This window comes from Hypanus sabinus, chromosome 1, assembly GCF_030144855.1.
Source record: "Hypanus sabinus isolate sHypSab1 chromosome 1, sHypSab1.hap1, whole genome shotgun sequence".
NCBI classification, from domain to species: Eukaryota; Metazoa; Chordata; class Chondrichthyes; order Myliobatiformes; family Dasyatidae; genus Hypanus; species Hypanus sabinus.
In genome coordinates, this window is record NC_082706.1 from 169,359,831 (window position 1) to 169,378,755 (window position 18,925).

At 41.2% G+C, this 18,925-nt stretch overlaps 1 protein-coding gene across 1 annotated transcript in view; it reads left to right on the forward strand.

The window, feature by feature from the left end:
- The window catches only part of rgs20 (regulator of G protein signaling 20), a 93,590-nt gene that overhangs the window by 43,749 nt on the left and 30,916 nt on the right, over positions 1 to 18,925 (forward strand). The window contains exon 2 of the mRNA XM_059951386.1: positions 8,272 to 8,420. Coding sequence (XP_059807369.1) covers positions 8,275 to 8,420 — 146 coding nt within the window. The 5' untranslated portion in view covers positions 8,272 to 8,274. The remainder of the gene's footprint in view (positions 1 to 8,271; positions 8,421 to 18,925) is intronic.

Consider the following 18,925-nt stretch of genomic DNA (forward strand, 5'->3'; position numbering starts at 1 on the left):
AATGCTTCAAAACTTAAGTAGTCACTAGTCACATCTCCAATGGAATTCACTTACCTTCTACTAAATCTCTCTTCTCCCTATCCTGCTAAACTCCAGCCTCTGCTCTTTCACACTCTCCATGTTTTATTGTGATAAATCCCTCTCTGCCTGAGGCTTCTGTTGGTCAGAGTTGACCATGGATATTACTTCCTACCTATCCAGATATGCAAACCTGGGTAGTACGATATGGAGAGCAAGCTGTTGCCCATGTAGCAGGCTCCCCCTCTCCATGCATCTGATGAACTCAAAGGAATGGCAGAGACCGATATAGTTTGGTACCAACAGTGTCACAGGAGTTACCAGGCAACATTGAACTCAATGTAGGACTGCTGTAGGGACTCCAACTTGGGATTTTTCCCTTGGGGTTTACTCCTGAAGATTTCCCCATGAGTGTGTATAGCTGTAAGGCAGCCTAAATTGAGACCAGAGTTTTCCTTCTCCTAAATCAGCTTCCAACCATGGATGATAAGCCCCATATGTCTGAAGCGACTGGTTTTAAGGTGCCCGTAACCCACCTTTGCCCCTCCTCCTGTCAGTAAAAACGGTTCTGCCGGGCTTAGTAGCTAAGCCACAGATGAAGGCCAGGAGAAGGACTTGGTTGTCAGAGGCTATTTGAGGTGCACACCTTTGGGAGCATTTAATAGGTAGTAGGAGTTTGTCCCCACTACCGCCCCCCACTATAACAACCTTAAGGAAATCCCTCTGTCAAGATCATCCGTTATCCCCAAAGGATGGCGCCGAGAGCTGAATACATTACTCCAGCTGAAATGGAACCAGTGATTTGTAAAGATTTGACTCGAGGTTCTGCAGATACTGGAAATCTTAGAACATAGAACATAGAATAGTACAGCACATTACAGGCCCTTCGGCCCACAATGTTCTGCCGACCCTCAAACCCTGCCTCCCATATAACCCCCCACCTTAAATTCCTCCATGTACCTGTCTAGTAGTCTCTTAAATTTCACTAGTGTATCTGCCTCCACCACTGACTCAGGCAGTGCATTCCACGCACCAACCACTCTCTGAGTGAAAAACCTTCCTCGAATATCCCCCTTGAACTTCCCTCCCCTTACCTTAAAGCCATGTCCTCTTGTACTGAGCAGTGGTGCCCTGGGGAAGAGGTGCTGGCTGTCCACTCTGTCTATTCCTCTTAATATCTTGTACACCTCTATCATGTCTCCTCTCATCCTCCTTCTCTCCAAAGAGTAAAGCCCTAGCTCCCTTAATCTCTGATCATAATCCATACTCTCTAAACCTGGCAGCATCTTGGTAAATCTCCTCTGTACCCTTTCCAATGCTTCCTCATCCTTCCTATAGTGAGGCGACCAGAACTGGACACAGTACTCCAAGTGTTGCCTAACTAGAGTTTTATAGAGCTGCATTTTTACATTGCATCTCTTAAACTCTATCCCTCGACTTATGAAAGCTAACATCCCATAAGCTTTGAGCAACACACAAACATTGCTGGAGGAACTCAACAGGTCAGACAGCATCTACAGATGGGAATTAACATTTTGGGTAATTGTTTTAAGGTAGTTGGAGGAAAGGTTAGAGGAGGTTCCTGAGGTTGACTTTTTACCCAGTGAGTGGTGGGTGCATGGAATGTCCTGCCAGGGTGGTAAAGGCTGATACTTTAGGGACATTTAAGAGACTCTTAGATAGGCACATGAGTGGAAGAAAAGTGGAGAGCTAAGCAGGAGTGAAGGGTTAAATTCATCTTGGAGTGGGTTAAGAGGCCGCACAACATTGTGGGCCAAAAAACCTGGACTATGCTGTACTTCTATGTCTTTTGAAAGCCTGTGTAGCTTATGGAAGGGTTCCAACCAGCAAGGTCCAAGCTGGCCTCCTACAACAGTATCAGACATTTGCAATGTTTTTCTTCTGTTTTGGTGTTTGGTATTTTACCTCCATTCAATTAAATAACCTTGAATCATGGTGCCTTTAGCAGTCAAAGATAACACAAATTGCAGCCTAAGCCTTTGTAGAGAAATGCAGCCCGTGACTAAGTGCTTTGCAAAAAACAAATTGTCATCAGTAGGTCAAAAGATGCTGCTTCTCTTTATCCCGTGGCACTTTATGATTGTTGGAAAAAGCAAATCAGCTTATCTCATGGATAAGCTTTGCAGAATCATATTTTGATAATGCTTAATGGTTCTCCATCATATCAAACAATGACAGGAGGCCTGTGTGGGGAGATTTTTATAGTGGAAAAACTGTTGCACTGAGGCCTTAACACCCTCTCGACCTCAGTGCTGCATGCCCAGTGGTATGAGTAGTCATCACAGATTGGGGACTTTTTTGTTTGCATTGCATGACTGTGAGCTTTCTGTGCTTTGTCATGCTCTTCGCTCTCCATGAAGCATTACACAGCCATCTTCCTCATTATTGGACCTCACTGTTGATCTCATCCACCCAGTCCGCCAGAGCTAACTTCACATGCTACAGCAGGCACGACCTAGCTTACTGTTGTATGAGACCCGCCAGCTACCCTCACTTGGTTTAGCCAACCTGTCAAAATGGTGTACTTGGGTGTGGCTGCAGTTGCATGCAAACAGCTACTTGGAGTGACAAATGAGAGCCGAGAGTACGTTTGGACCCAAAAGTGAGTGAACTGCCCCAGAATGGACACAACAAGCCCCCCCCCCCTCACTGGGGGTGCTACCCATCCCTGGAAACCTCAAACACCTCTGATAAACCTTATGATAGAAACAAATATAGTAATTTTTTCAGATGCATATGTACTTCATATTAAAAGCAGCACTTCAACCGTCTCTTAGCAGCTTTCATATTGTCAATCATTTTCTTGGCATGTTTCAACGAGATTCTGCAGATGACGCCAATTTTCTCAGCAATCTTGTCTGAGATGGTTGAATAAGACTTCTTCAAGGAGATGACTCAAAGTGAATTGTTCTCGTTTCCCGCATGATTTATCAGAACAACCCTTGGCAGCTCTTACTTAGCCTGTTATTTTATTTCTATTCGATAGCACATTGAAGTGACACACTTGGCTGCTTTTACCTGTGCTGATTTAAATGCCTATTTAAGTACTTGAAGATGTTTAATGGTTGATAATCCTAACAATGAGCTGGTTAGTCCCAGTAAAAAGATTGCAAAGTTCCAAATATTACCCCACATTTTACTGTAGCCAGTGATTAATTGGCACCATAGTTTCTTAGATTTCCTTGAGCTTAATATATTGTGGATATATTTCCTCAAAATACTAATTATTGCAAAAGAAAAATATAATTATGGCATGAAGATAAGAAAACACAGAAAAATACTTCTCTCAATCCTGATCTGTCCTGTAGGTTATGTAAATTTTTACTCTATTGGCTTTGCAGAACATTTCCATAAAACTTATAGATTTTTTAAAAATAATCGCTTACAAATCCGACGTTGCAATCTACAATATTCTGCTTAGACAATTCTCTGGTTTTAACTGCAGCAAAATTTCTTCTGTCAAGCAGATTATTTTATTAACTAATCCTTTCAACTTTCGGTGCCCACTAATCACATTCTCAAATAGTTCAATGTTTAATAAGTCAGTTTACTGGTAAGCCGTACCTCCTGCTGATTACTGTATTCTGTGACGTTAAACATCAGAATAAAATAATTTTCATTAAATAAACATGCCTCACATATAAGAGCCTGAGGCAAAGGTATCCTTCATTAAAAGCTATGATCTGTAATTATTCTTTACAGAAAATATTTGATTCGAAAACATCTGTAAAACAGCCTTTAAATATTTTGTTTTGAATCTCTTCTGTTTCATAATTGGAATAATGAATAATAATTAGACCATCAGGAAAGGTCTTCAAAGACTGAATTGAATGTACTTCCCTCGTGCATGTATATTAGGGATAATAAATAGGTACATGGTCCCTAATGAACTGGCATTCTCTTGTTGCTCATGATGGACATAGAGAACCACTGGTGTTTTAATCCTTGTTGTTTTATATTGGATTCAAATATCAAGAGTGTTTGACATTAAAATTATTCTTATTCCACCCCCCAAAAAGTTAAAGAAGAATATCTCTTGCTGAATCACTGTTAGTTGGTGTGTTTGGTGATATTTTATGTTAACTTTGCCCATTGGTCATTGATCATTTTACAATGGGATCTTTGACTATAATATTGGATTAGTAATATATTGTATAGATTTATGTGAATCATGTGTGGCATTTAGCCTTGCGAAAAACAAAAATAATGTTTTATTTCCCCTAATTAGTGAAGCATTTGCCTTTTAACCTTTTTGATAAATGTGTGCAGTTTTGCCATTGCAATTTGGAAAGAAAATGGGTTTATTTTATCTATGAGAGAAAACTGAGAATATCAGCATTTGAATCCTTGCAAAAGAAATAAGAGATTATCAAATCAATTCAATCAAATGAAAATGATAGCTGTAATAAAATTAAAGTAAATGGAATTATAGATACAAATCGAAATGTTGCTGTTGTCACAAGGCAGTCCTGTAGCTTGGTGCCAATGGGTGGATACCATCAAAAGTATGAATTGTTTCCTTGTCTTTCGTAGCCGGCTGAAATATTCAAATTAAACAAAATCTCACCTTCAATGTAACCTAATATAACCTGAATTCAGGCAGCTAGCATTAACTCAAGCTGGAGTCTTTTATTCTTAGAGTATGCAAAACACCTTGACATTATTACCAAAACTAAACTTTAATATTAAATAATTATTGTCTTTCTCCTCCTCACCTAATAAAGCTTTTTCCCCATTAAGGATTTAAATTCTACTTTTAAAAGTCATTTGATTTTAAAGATTAGCTTTATTTGTCACATGTACTTTGAAGTATGTGGTGAACTGCCTCATTTGCATTTATTTACTTGTTTGATCTTTATCACAGAGTGAACTTGAGTTAGGGGTACAGTCCTGAAGAAAGGTTGCAGGCTGAAATGCGGATTCATTTCCATAGCTGCTGCCTGACCTGCTGAGTTCCTCCAGCATTTTGTGTGTGTTGCTTTGTACTTTTTAAGTTCACACAGGTTTATTTATTTTGTCTCAAGGCTTTGCTAATTAACTACAGGACAGGAAAACATGGAAAGTTCAAAGTAAATTTATTTTCAAAGCACATATATGTCACCTTATACAAACCTGAGATTCATTTCTTCGAAAGCATACTCAATAAATCCAATAACCATAATAGAATGAATAAAGGGGCGCCCCAACAGGGCGGACAGCCAGTTGTCAATACAAAAAGGAAGAAAAAAAAGATAAATAAATAAACAATAAATATCCCGAATATGAACTGAAGTGTCCTTGAAAGTGAGTCCATTGGTTGAGGGAGCAGTTCAGTGATGGGGCAAGTGAAATTGAGTGAAGTAATCCACTCTCGTTCAACAACTTGATGGTTGAGTGATATTAAATGTTCCTGAACCTGTTGGTGTGAGTCCTGAGGTTCCTGTACCTTCTTCCTGATAGCAGCAGTGAGAAGAGCTTCACAGTTTAAGAATTAAAAGATGGAGAGCGGCCCAGAATGCCTGTTTGAACCTCTTCTGCCTCTCTGTAAGATCATTGCTCAAACCTGACCTATATGGCCCCAGTTCCCTTCCCACCCAAAAATATATCAAGCTCATTCTTAGGCCTTGATGGTTGCAAGGCCACTACGCATCGGAGGTGGAGAAGTACAGTTTCTTAACCTTCATTGAAAAACCTTTCTAGCTAACTTTCTTTCTTAGAACCTGGGTTTCCCCATTTCTGGTGTACTAAACCTGTGTTGCATTTGGTGTTTTACTTACTTGTTTGGAAGTTGAGGAAAAATGTAAGAATGGCCTCTATAGAGACAACAGCCCAGGGCAAATGTCTTTCCAGATCATCTTGCGCATCTCTATGGCTTTCCAGAGGCCTGAGACCATGAAACTATTACTCATCCTGTGTAAAGTATGGTATGTCTGAAAAGGCTCTAGGGTTAATTTGCCACTGTAAGTAACCCGCATTTTGTCAGTAGGAGGGAGAATCTGAGGCAAATTGATGGAGATATTAAGATAAGCGTAGGATTGGTATAAATATGTTCTTGATTAGTTGACATAGACTCAGTGGGCTGTAGAGACATAGACTCAGTGGGCTGTAGAGACTGTTTCTATGCTCGATGACTCCATGACAATGACTTTTTGAGACTAGGCTAGTTATATCTGGGCAGCCCTCTGCCATTTATTGCAGGGAACCCAATCTACCTTGCCTGGTCATCGGCTGCAGAAGTGATTGGAGTGCTGCCAGTGAATGGAGATCCAGATGCCTAAGTACTGGGGAAAACATCCATTATTAATTGTAGCTGAATCCGTGAGATCAGTTCTGGAGTCACTAGGAGAAAGTATTTGCATCTGCAAATGTCCCTTTAATTATCAATAAATGTAACAAACTAGTTTGGTGTACAGTTGTACCAGATTGACAGCTGCATATTTTCAGCCTTAATTCATGTCAGTAAGGGAGGCATTACATAATCATTGTTGTGGATAGGTGAGCATCAGACTTGAGGGAAATAGTCATTTGCAGTGATGTGAACAGCACAGAGTAGTACCAGGGTTTATTTCACAATCAGGATTATTTCACATGGAAGTGATCACTAGGTTGATCTACTCTGGTATAAATCTGGGATGCATTGCAGCCATCATATAATTGCACTTAAAATTGTCTAGAAATTGGATGAGTTACTACAGATGTCTGCAAAGCTATAAAGTTAAAACCCAACAAGAATTCAATTTAAACATGACCAATATTTCTCAGAGTAGCAGCACTGAATACTTAGTTTTCACCATTTGAGAACATCAAGGTTCAAAGTAAGTTTAATATCAAGTACATATATGTCACTGTATACAATCCTGAGATTCATTTGCTTGCAGGCATTCATAGTAACTACAAGAAACACAATAGAATCAATGAAAGACTACGCTCAACAGGGCGGACAAATGGCCAATGTACAAAGGAAAACAACAAACTGTGCAAATACAAAAAGGAAAAAAAAATCAATAAATATTGAGAATGTGACATGAAGAGTTCTTGAAAGTGAGCCCATTGGTGGTGGTAACAGCTCTGTGATGGGGAGAGTGAAGTTAACCCCTCTAATTCAAGAGCCTGATGGTTGAGGAGTAATAAATGTTCTTGAACCTGGTGATGTGGGTCCTGAGGCTCCTGTACCTTCTTCCTGATAGTAGCAGTGAGAAGAGATGGCATGGGTGGTGGGGGTCCTTGATGATGGATGCTGCTTTCCTGCAATTGTGCTCCATGTAGGTGTGCTCAGTGGTGGGGAGGGTTTTACCCATGATGAACTGGGTCATATCCACGGCCATTTGTAGGATTTTCCATTTGAGGGCTTTGGTGTTTCCATTTCAGGCTGTGACGCAGTCAATGTACTGTCCACCACACATCTTTCAAAGTTTGTCAATGTTTTAGATGTCATGTTGAATCTTCACAAACTTCTATGGAAGTAGAGGTGCTGCCATGCTTCCTTTGTAATAGTACTTAACATGCTTTGAAATAATAACACTGAGGAATTGAATGTTGCTGACTCTCTCCACCTCTGATTCCCTGATGAAGACTGGCTCACAGACCTCCCGTTTCATCCTCCTGAAGTCAATAATCAGCTCCTTTGTCTTGCTGCCATTGAGTGAGAGGTTGTTGTGACACCACTCAGGCAGATTTTCAACCTCCCTCCTGTATGCTGATTTGTCACTACCTTTGATTTGACCAACAACAATGGTGTAGTCAGTAAGCTTAAATAAGGCATTGGAGCTAGTCTTTGTCTCACAGTCATAGGCATAAAGTGAGTAAAGCAGGGGGGCTTGTGGTGCAACTATGCTCATGGAGTCTGTAGAGGAGATGGTTTTGCCAATCTGAACTAGTTGAGCTCTCCTACCAAAATAATCAAGAACCTAATTGCACAAGGGGATATGGAGGCCAAGATCTTGATGCTTATTGATGAGTTTTGAGGATTAGTTATTCCTATCATTCCAATAAAAATGAATCACCAAAATTTCCCTGCCTTATACTCTTTGCTGGTTTATGTATAGTTTTTTTGTAAAATTCGATAGTTCTTTTTCCCTGTAGGGGCCTGCAAGAAAATGAATCTCAAGGTAGGTAGTTCCAGTTAGTTTAGAACTAAATACTAAAAGCCAAAGAGATTACAATGCAGAGGCACTCTACACTGGTGTGCTGCAGATAATTTTGATATGCTGTTTATCTAAAGCGTGCTCTGTTCACATTTTGCCTCCCCTGCAGCCCATGGGATCGGAGCGGATGGAGATGCGTAAGCGGCAGACGTCGGTGCAGCAGGAGATGCCGGGTTCTGCACAGCCACAGCAGGGTGCTGGGAACCGGGGCTCCAATGCCTGTTGTTTCTGCTGGTGTTGCTGCTGTAGCTGCTCATGGTACGTTTTTCTGTCTGATTTCCCCCCGCTCCGGAGAGTGATGGAAAGTAAATAACACTATATTCCCATTACTATAGGCAGCAGCTGATAGACTCCCACGAAACATCTGCATAAACAAAATAGGCATAATCAGTCCTTTAATCAAAATGCATTTTGCATTTCTTTAGTCTAAGTGGCAAAGAAAAGCAGAACAGAATTCAGCACAGTCCTGATGGATAACCATGACAGACGGCATTGGAATTGCTCAGGACACAATGTTCAATAGGCATCATATTTATTTGTTTCCAAAAGCCATGACGATATGTAAGACTCGTTGCCTCTAGTGGCATGATCTCGGTGGTGGCGCCCCCTCCCTGGCCAAACTTTAGCACTCTTGTTTGGGTGGATGCTGTGTGTTGTGTCCCCTGAAGAAACATTCAGTCCACAATGTGCGGTTAAATGATTAAGATTTTATATTTAAGTATGGGGTTAGTAGAGAAACAAAAGCAAAGGAAAACAAATAAAAGGTGCCAATAATCTCATAAACATGTCCAGTGCACAAATGTTGGAGCTCACGGGTTACCTTTCGCTGATCCTCCTCTGCTCGTCGTTGACCTCTGGGCTCCCACACCGAGCCCAGGCCCAGCGGGTCCGGCAACCGCCTCCTCAAGCCACGTCTTCTCTCTTCATCCTCCTCACGCCTTCTCCCCCAAGCCCATGCAAACTAACAGCTTTCACACAGACAGAAAGAATAACATCTATCCCAATTGGTTAGCAAATGAATACAAGACCCATTAACACTAATTATAACCCAAACATGCTGCTAGAGAGAACCACTGCCTCAGCAGTTGACATTACAGAGAAGCCATTTTATTATAACACTACAGAGAAGCCATTTTAATAGCCTTAGCAAGTAACATGAAAGAAGAAACCCCTTACGTATAATTTTCTGAGCTAATTTTTCCCATTCCACCCAAAGACGGAGTTATGGCACTGTCTGTTCTTTTCACGGTGCTGGCCATGTGACCAAGTGAACACAGCTATTAGAAGGACTGAGGAAGGGCAGGATGCAAACTAGCTCTCCATGATGAAGGCACAGCGTTACATACCCAACCCAACACTTCAGTCCCAGCTTTAAATTAATCAACAAAGAAGTAAGGTATGTCTCCATGTACAAACTAAAAAAAATTGTTCAACCAATACTGTGTCCCTCATGCAGACATCTGACTCAGGAACTTTACTGCTTTGTAGGGTGGGTCTGATTATGGGTAACCTGATGTGCATGTTGCACTGAAACTTACACCCATCCTGTAAAAAGGAAATGTTGAACACCCTACCAAATCGTTTTGCAGAAATGTCAAACTGAATGAGAAAAACATCACTGTTTACTGTCAGTAAATCACATTTAATAATTAATGATAATATTAGCAAACCTACCACAAATGGACAGATTTCCTGTAGGTGCTCAAGGCCAGAGACTGCCGATCAACCAGGGCCCTCCATTCTAAAACAAGAAAGATTTTGCTCACCCCAAAGGCTGACTCTTATCTCTGGGTTTCCCCAATGAGAATGGACATTGGGTTTCCCCAATAAGAATGGACAGTGGGTTTCCCCAGTGAGAATGGACATTGGGATTCCTCAGTGAGAATGGACATTGGATTTCCCCAGTGAGAATGGACATTGGGTTTCCCCAGTGAGAATGGACATTGGGCTTCCCCAGTGAGAATGGACATTGGGTTTCCCCAGTAAGAATGGGCCTTGGGCTTCCCCAGTGAGAATGGACATTGGGTTTCCCCAGTAAGAATGGGCCTTGGGCTTCCCCAGTGAGAATGGACGTTGGGCTTTCCCAGTGAGAATGGACATTGGGCTTCCCCAGTGAGAATGGACATTGGGCTTCCCCAGTGAGAATGGACAGTGGGTTTCCCCAGTGAGAATGAACATTGGACTTCCCCAGTGAGAATGGACATTGGACTTCCCCAGTGAGAATGGACATTGGGCTTCCCCAGTGAGGACGACCGTTGGGCTTCCCCAGTGAGAATGGACATTGGGTTTCCCCAGTGAGAATGAACATTCGGTTTCCCCAGTGAGGATGGACATTGGGTTTCCCCAGTGAGAATGGACATTGGGCTTCCCCAGTGAGAATGAACATTGGGCTTCCCCAGTGAGAATGGACATTGGGTTTCCCCAGTGAGAATGAACATTGGGTTTCCCCAGTGAGAATGAACATTGGGCTTCCCCAGTGAGAATGGACATTGGGTTTCCCCAGTGAGAATGAACATTGGATTTCCCCAGTGAGAATGAATGTTGGGTTTCCCCAGTGAGAATGGACATTGGGCTTCCCCAGTGAGAATGCACATTGGGTTTCCCCAGTGAGAATGGACATTGGGCTTCCCCAGTGAGAATGGACATTGGGCTTCCCCAATTAAAATGGACATTGGGCTTCCCCAGTCAGAACCACAGCAAAATAAATGGCTGCGCTCTCCCACGAAATCTACTATTCAAATCTCAAACAAGATTAATAGAAAGACAATACATTACATCATAGCTGTAATCCTCTTATTCTCGAGAAAGCTACACACTTTTATGATTTGAATAGATCCTGAGCTTCCCTCCAAATTAGTCTGGTAAGTTATTCTTAAGTGTCCCTAGCTCAGGCAAGTCTGTTAATTCCTCATTGACCCACACTCCCTTCCTTGGGGAGCAGTCCCACCTTCCCCACAATAAGTGCAATATTGGTGAATACATTCAGAATGAGAAAGGTTTAGCTTTTAAAGGAATGCAAAAGATCTTAAACACAAGCTCACTTATCACAAATCCACCACATTATCTTGACCCCTCTACCACCAAAGACACCAACTCATCTGTTGACCAATGATGACAACAACCATGAAGCAGAACAAAGATCAAGAGCCAACCTGATGCACTGTTTAATAAGATTATGGCTGATTTGACCAAACCTGTGTCTTTGTCTAATCCCCATTATCGCTGATTCCCCTATCAGCCAAAAATCTATCAGTGTTTTGAATATTATTAACAACTCTACGTAAGACCACAAGATATAGGAGCAGAAGTAGGCCATTCGGCCCATTGAGTCTGCTCTGCCATTCAATCATAGGCTGATCCAATTCTTGCAGTCATCCCCACTCCCCAGCCTTCTCCCCATTCCCTTTGATGCCTTGGCTAATCAAAAATTTATCTGTCTCTGCCTTAGATGCACCCAATGACATGGCCTCAACAGGCGCTCATGGCAAAAAATTCCACAGGTCTACCACCCTCTAACTAAAGTAATTTCTCCACACCTGTGTTCAAAATGGATGTCCTTCAATCCTGAAGTCGTGCCCCCTTGTCCTAGAATCCAGTACCATGGGAAATAACTTTGTCATGTCTAATCTGTTCAGGGCTTATAACATTTGGAATGTTTTTATGAGATCTCCTCTCATTCTCCTGAACTCCGGGGAATACAGCCCCAGAGCTGCCAGACATTCCTTATACAGTAACCCGCTCATTCCTGGAATCATTCTCATGAATCGTCTCTGAACTGTCTTCAATATCAGTATATCCTTTCTAAAATAAGGAGCCTAAAACTGCACACAATACTCCAAGGTCTCATGAGTGCCTTATAGAGCTTTAATCTCTGCTCTTTTATTCTATACCTGTAGAAATGAAAGCCAACATTGCATTCACCTTCTTCACCACCGACTCAACTTGGAGGTTAACCTTTAGGGTATCTTGCACAAAGACTCCGAAGTCCCTTTGCATCTCTATATTTTGAAATTTCTCCCCATCTAAATAATAGTCTGCCCACCAAAGTTCATTACCATATACTTTCCAACATTGTACTTCACTTCTTTGCCTATTCCCACTACCCACTCCTCCACCTATCTTTGTATCATCGGCAAATTTAGCCACAAATGCATTAATCCCATAGTCCAAATCATTGACATACATCATAAAAAGCAGCCACTGGTAATTGGCAGCCAGCTAGAATAGGATCACTTTATTCCCACTCTCTGTTTTCTGCCCATCAGCCAATGCTCCACCCATGCTAGTAACTCCCCTGGGCTCTTACCTTGCTAAACAACCTCACATGCATCACCTTGTCAAAGGCCTTCTGAAAATCCAAGTATACCGCATCTACTGCATCTTCTTTGTGTCTAACCTGCTTGTAATTTCCTCAAAAAATCTCAGTAGGTTAGTCAGGCAGGATTTTCCTTTTAGGAAACCATGCTGGCTTTGGCCATTTTGTCATGTGCCTCCAGGTACTCTGTAATCTCACCCCTAGCAATTGATTCCAACAACTTCCCAATCACTGATGTCAGGCTAACAGGTCTGTAGTTTCCCTTCTGCTGCCTCTCACCCTTCTTAAATAGTGGAGTAACATTTGCAATTTTCCAGTCATCCGGTAGAATGTCAGAATCTATTGATTCTTGAAAGATCATTGTTAATGCCTCCGCAATCTCTCCAAGCTCTCTGGACAGAGAATTTCAAAGATGAATGATTTTTATATTTAATGTTCTTCCTCATCTCAGTCATATCTCTAACCTGAAACCATACCTCCTGTACTAATGCTAAAAAAATTGCTGGAGAAACTCAGTGGGTCAGGCTAGGTCTTGCCCTAAAATGCCAACTGTCCATTTCTAGTAGACAATTGATACAGAGTGTCTAAGCATGTGGCACGCACATCAACAGAAACAACAGTCGAAATAAAGGGTCGTGACCCGGAAAGTCAGATGTCCGTTGGCTGCTGGGATTATGCATGTGAATGTTGGGTGCTGTCCCTCCTTCTCTGATCCCGCATGTTGGAAAAAAAAGCTAGAGAATCTGAAGCGAGGCAATTAATGCCATTAATAAGAACGATATAGAAAGGAACATAGGGATTAAGGGTCAGACTTTGGGGGATTAGCTTCAGTTTTAACATTACACTTCCTTGATCTAGATTCAACCAATGGAGACAACAGTTTCCTGTGCCATCCCTAAATAATTTTTATAACATTGATTAGTTCACCATGAAGAAACTATTCTGATTTGTCATTCTCAGATCAAAAGGGGTTAACCTCATAATTCCCTGTGTTGATCACCATATGTCTTACTGTTCCTGATTCACTCAGTGGAAATCTGTCCATTTGAAACTTCCTGCTCCCATCTACTTGCCATACCTCTACATTTATTTGATTAAGATTTCAAACTAGGACTAGTCTATTTTTCCTTTCAAACCTATTCTGCCATTTAGTAAGGTCATGGCTGATCTGAGTGTAACCTTAACTCTGGATTCCCATTTATCCACGATTTCCTTTCTTCCATTAGCTTATCAAGCATCTATCTGTCCTTGTTTTACAAACTTTCAAATCTTTTTTGAGGAAGAGCGTTGACTCTCTGAAACAAAACATTTACTCTTACAGTAAGTATATCACCCTATTTTCAGCGGTGATGCCTGGTTTTAAACTCTTTAGGAAACATCCTTACCACATCCACTCTTAGGATTCAATCAAGTTCTCACTAATTCATGTAAACTTCACCTGGTACAATCCTTCCCTATTCTACATTTCTCAATAAGGTAACATATCCATACAAGATATTAGTCCTGTAAGCATTCTCTGAACTAAACTGAACATTTTAATACCCTTCCTTAAATAAAGACACAATGTTGTACACATTAATCTAGATGTGGTCTCATCTGGGTCATTAAAATATATCTGATAAACAGGTTAGGCTGCGGTTCAACTACTTATGGGACACCAATTTTCATTTCCTCCATATCAGAAATGTAATTATTCTTCTGCATCTTCAACTGCTCAATTATTGACTTTTTCTTAAGGTTCCTTGCTCTGTACTCTCACTTCTCTTACTAATCCTTAATGTAGAGGCAATATTCATAGGCACAGATTTGTATGCAATTTTTGTGATCTATTGCACTAATCCATTATTGGAATAGAATCATAGAGTCACAGTGCACTACAGCACATAAATGGGCACTTCACCCATCTAGTCTGTGTCAAGCTGTTTTCTGCCTAATCTCATTGACCCATAACTGCACCATAGCCCTTCATACCCTTCCTGTCCATGTGTTTATCCAATCTTCTCTTAAATGTTGGAATCAAACCCACAACCAACCCTTCCTCTAGCAACTTGTTCCACAGTCTTTGAGGCAGCACAGTTAGCATTTACCATGCTAGCAGTCAGGTTCAATTCCTGCCACTAGCTGTAAAGTGGTTAGAAGTTCTCCCCATGACCGTGTCTGGTTTGCTCCTCTGCTCCAAAGACGTTTGGATTAGTAACTTAATTGGTCACAAAGGTGTAATTGGGCTTGTTGGACCTGTTATCATGCTGTAACTCGCACCACCCCTCTGAATGAAGGTTTCCCCTCAGGTTTCTGTTAAATATCTCCCCTTTCACCCTTAACCTACAAACTCTAGTTCTAGTTTCAACCAACCTCAGTGAAAAAAATCTGCTTGAATTAACTTGATCTTTTCTCCTCATAATTCTGTATACTTCTATCAAAGCTCCCCTCATTCTTCTATGCTCCAGGGAAGGAAGTCCTAACCTATTCAATCCATCCCTATAATCCAGGTCCTTAAGTCCCGGCAACATCTGTGAAAATTTTCTCTGCACTCTTTCAATCTTATTGTTTCTTTCCTGTAGGTAGGTGTCCAGAATCTCAAAATCTGCTGAACTTAGATTCATGAAGGCCAATGTGCCAAAAGCTCTCTTTACGACACTATCTACTTGTGATGCCACTTAAATGAATTGTTGATCTGAACTCCAAGATGCCTCTGTTCTACCATTTCCTCAGTGCCCTACTATTCACTGTGCAAGTCCTAACTTGGTCTGTCCTTCCACAGTGCAACACCCCACACTTGCCTGCATTAAATTCCATCTGCCATTTTTCAGCCCATTTTCCCTGCTTGTCCCAAAAATGCTGCAAGCTTTGATAGCTTTTCTCGCTGTCCACTGTGCCCCCAGTCTTGGTGTCAGCTGCAAATTTGCTGATCCAGTTTACCACATTGTCATCCATGTTGTTAATATTAATAACAAACAACAACAGAAGCAACACTGATCGCTATATCCTAGGCTTCCCTCTACTACCAAATTGACTTCTCCTGTGAACCCAATTATCAAGTACAATCCTGAATGCCAAATGACTAAACCTCTTGACCTGCCTACCATGTGGATCTTTGGCAAAAGCCTTGCAAAAGTCCACTTAGACAACATCCGTTGACTTTCCTTCATCAACTCTCCTGGTAACCTCCTCAAAGAAACTTTATAGGATTATTTCAGAATCAGGTTGAATATCACTGACGCGTGTCATGAAATTTGTTGTTTTAAGGCAGCAATACATTGCAATGCATAATAATTTTTTAAACTATAAATTATAGTAAGAAATATATATATATATATACATTTTTAAATTAAGTAAGTAGTGCAAAAAGAGAACAAAAAAAGAGGAAAAATATATTGTGTTAGTGTTCATGGGTTCATTATCTATTCAGAAACCTGGCGGCGGAGGGGAAGAAACTATTCCTGAAACTTTGAGTTTGTGTCTTCAGAGTCCTGTACCTCCTCTTTGATGGTAGCCGTGAGAAGTGAGGATATCCTGAGTGATAGTTAGCTAAAACACACTTTTCAAAAATTCATGCACTTTCTTTGAGCAATTGTTTTAGTCCAAATCATTTAGCACTACCCCCAGGATTGATTGAAACCAACCAATCAGTATATACCTGATTCTCTTCTCACATCCTTCTTAAATCATAGTGATAGTTCTAACTTCCTAACCAAAGAAAGAAATCCTGCATCTTAAGGGCTTTGAAAAATTAGGATAGTTAATGTATTTGTAATTTCCTCGCCATCCTGGGATCATGTTTCAGATGTTGAGTTTTAAACCTCATTATTTTCATCATTTTTCGTACTGCTGTCATTGCATTTTCCCATAAGCACTGTGTAATTAAAATGTATATCAGCATTGTAAGTTAATTTTGTGAACTTTTCAATAAAAAGCACTCCTGGCAAATAAAAATAAACTGGCATTTTATCTACTTCACAAAATTATCTCTTTGATTGTAAAATTGGTTGATCAAGGTATCTGAAAAGGATACTCACACGCTAAGCTATGCGGGTGAAATTAGACAATAATGTTTGAATATATTTGGCTCCAAAATCACAAAGCAATTCAACATCAACGGTTACAGTAGGATTCTATCTCCTCTCGATATCTATTGATCATCACTTGAGGTTTATCTGAACCACCCATCAGTCCAACACATGCTGTGTGGTCTGCTATGGTGACTGGATTGTCCCTTTTGGTTTTATTTGTAATGAGCTGATAATTCTAGTTTAGGTAAGTGAACCTGGATGATCTCCTTTCGGCAGGAAATACGATCTCACTACAATTGTATTTCCACCAGATAAAGGGATATACCTACTGTATGAACCAACATTGCTCTTCCAGGCTCCTGAGGGTCCCATGTGGAAGGAAATCCTGATGTGGAAATTTTGTCCTATCACTATTTCTTTCTCCATGGCTTGGGCTAAAAGCCCCAGTCCAAGGCAAAGCCATTTGGAAACTGCTAGGGAGAATCTCAGCTTGGTTTGCAACACTGTGAAGAAACTGAGTTGGGTTCATACTAGAATTTCAGGCCCAATAGATACTTATTATTATTAGCTTTATAAAGTTGGCTGAAGGACAGATAAACCGTGAAAAATGGAAAAGAGCTTTCATTTGCGTGGGTCCACAGTTCACTTGGAAGGTAAATAACATGGACTAATTGTGCCATTTTCACATTGTAAGTTCTGTCTAATACCATGCAATTAATGTTTCTAAAATAACATCTATCTCCTGTTCATTTCATTCAGCCTAACTCATTCTCTTGCAAACTAGGAAAGCACACTATTGCTTCATAACAACACCAGCTGCTATCTGCTCATTGCTGTGGTGTGTAGAGAATTCACTACATTTTTAATCACAATGTTCTGTCTGCTTCCCATGAAGCTTCTTCACAAGCCATGTAACAGGAAATACTGCTGTTCACAAGCTCCTTTTCATGTTTCTGCCTTGGGGTTTTTCATTTCATTGTGCTTTACATACATTTATTTTTATTACATAAAACTTTTAAGGATTTTTGCACCAACTTAAAATTATTTTTCTTCACATTGCTTGAATGAATGAATGATTCTTAATTTGAACTTAGAAACCGAATGTGTTCTCCATGCTTAAGGAAAATACTAATGAGTGGTAGAGGTGAGGTATACCGCAGGAAACATTCTCGCAGTAAACAGATCAGGATTACACATATTAGGGGTCAACAAATCAGTAGGATGACACCTGTTTGAGAAATGGTGGAAGAAATGCGAGAGGAATATGGGAGGCATTGTTTTCACCCATAGGGTGGTAAGGTGGTAAAAACATCACAAAAAATACCTTTTCTGAGGAAAAATTATGTTCAATTAGTGCCACAAACAGTGAAGGGGTAAGCAATGATGAGGCGAGTTCGGGGGATGAATCGATGCAGATGCAGGTCTGATGCCAGTACAGCTGGCCCAGAAATGAGGTTGGATTGCTCTGGGAGCCAAAAGAATAGAGGGCCTGGGCAGACAAGTTCTGATGCTTGTTCAACTGGCCTGGGTGCGAGGTTGGATCAATCTGGGCACTGAGCTGGTTTGAAGAGCTTGAGCGCGGTTTCAGGCTGGGCGATGAAATCTGGAGCCGGAGCAAGTTGCTGGGCAGTGTGATCTGGCCTTAGGACCTTCCAGAGCAGTGGTGCCTGGACCTAGTGCAAGGTGCCTTTCGCAGGCGGTGCCCAGGTCCTCGTGTGTGGTACAATGCACAGTTAATCGCTGTCCCAGATCGGAGACGAGAGCTGATTTAGCCCACTCTCTGCGATCTTCACTCCTCTCTCTAGGGCGCTGAAGCCTTTTGTTGTCCTGTTGTTGGGTCAATTTAAACACCAGTCCAAATAGACTGAAAGGATGGGTGTCAGTCGGGGTGAATGCTGATTTCACTCGTTCTCCTCAATGGTCATCTGCATGGCACTGAGGCTGTGAAGACTGCCCCGGCTGCTGTGCTCCATGCCTGCTAACATGGTGAATTGATAAGCAAGGCTTTGGGCCTACTCTAGGCTGCTCGAGGTTCACAGACATCCCATTCCTCTCCCAGAAGTTCTGGGAGTCTCCTACATATTAATAATGCCCTGATGCCCGCAAATTATATACAATATCCCAGAAATCAATTTTTTTTTAGAGTGAGCGAGAGAGAGAGAGAGAATGACAGACATAGCAAGAGGGTGACAGACAGAGCATCCTGATTGGTCTCTCTTTGTGCTAGGTAGTCCTATCAGTTTTCTCTGTGGGCGGGCTTTACAGTCGACCTCTCTCTCTCTCTCTTTCATTGTCCATCAGTTCAGTTTAGTGTCCTGCTGCACCATGGCAGAGTGTTCCAAAAAAAAGAAAATATAAAATGTACTTCATCCCAGACTACACTAAAGTGTACCCCTGCCTAATAGGGGTCAAAAATAATGACAGTATTGCTTGCTGCA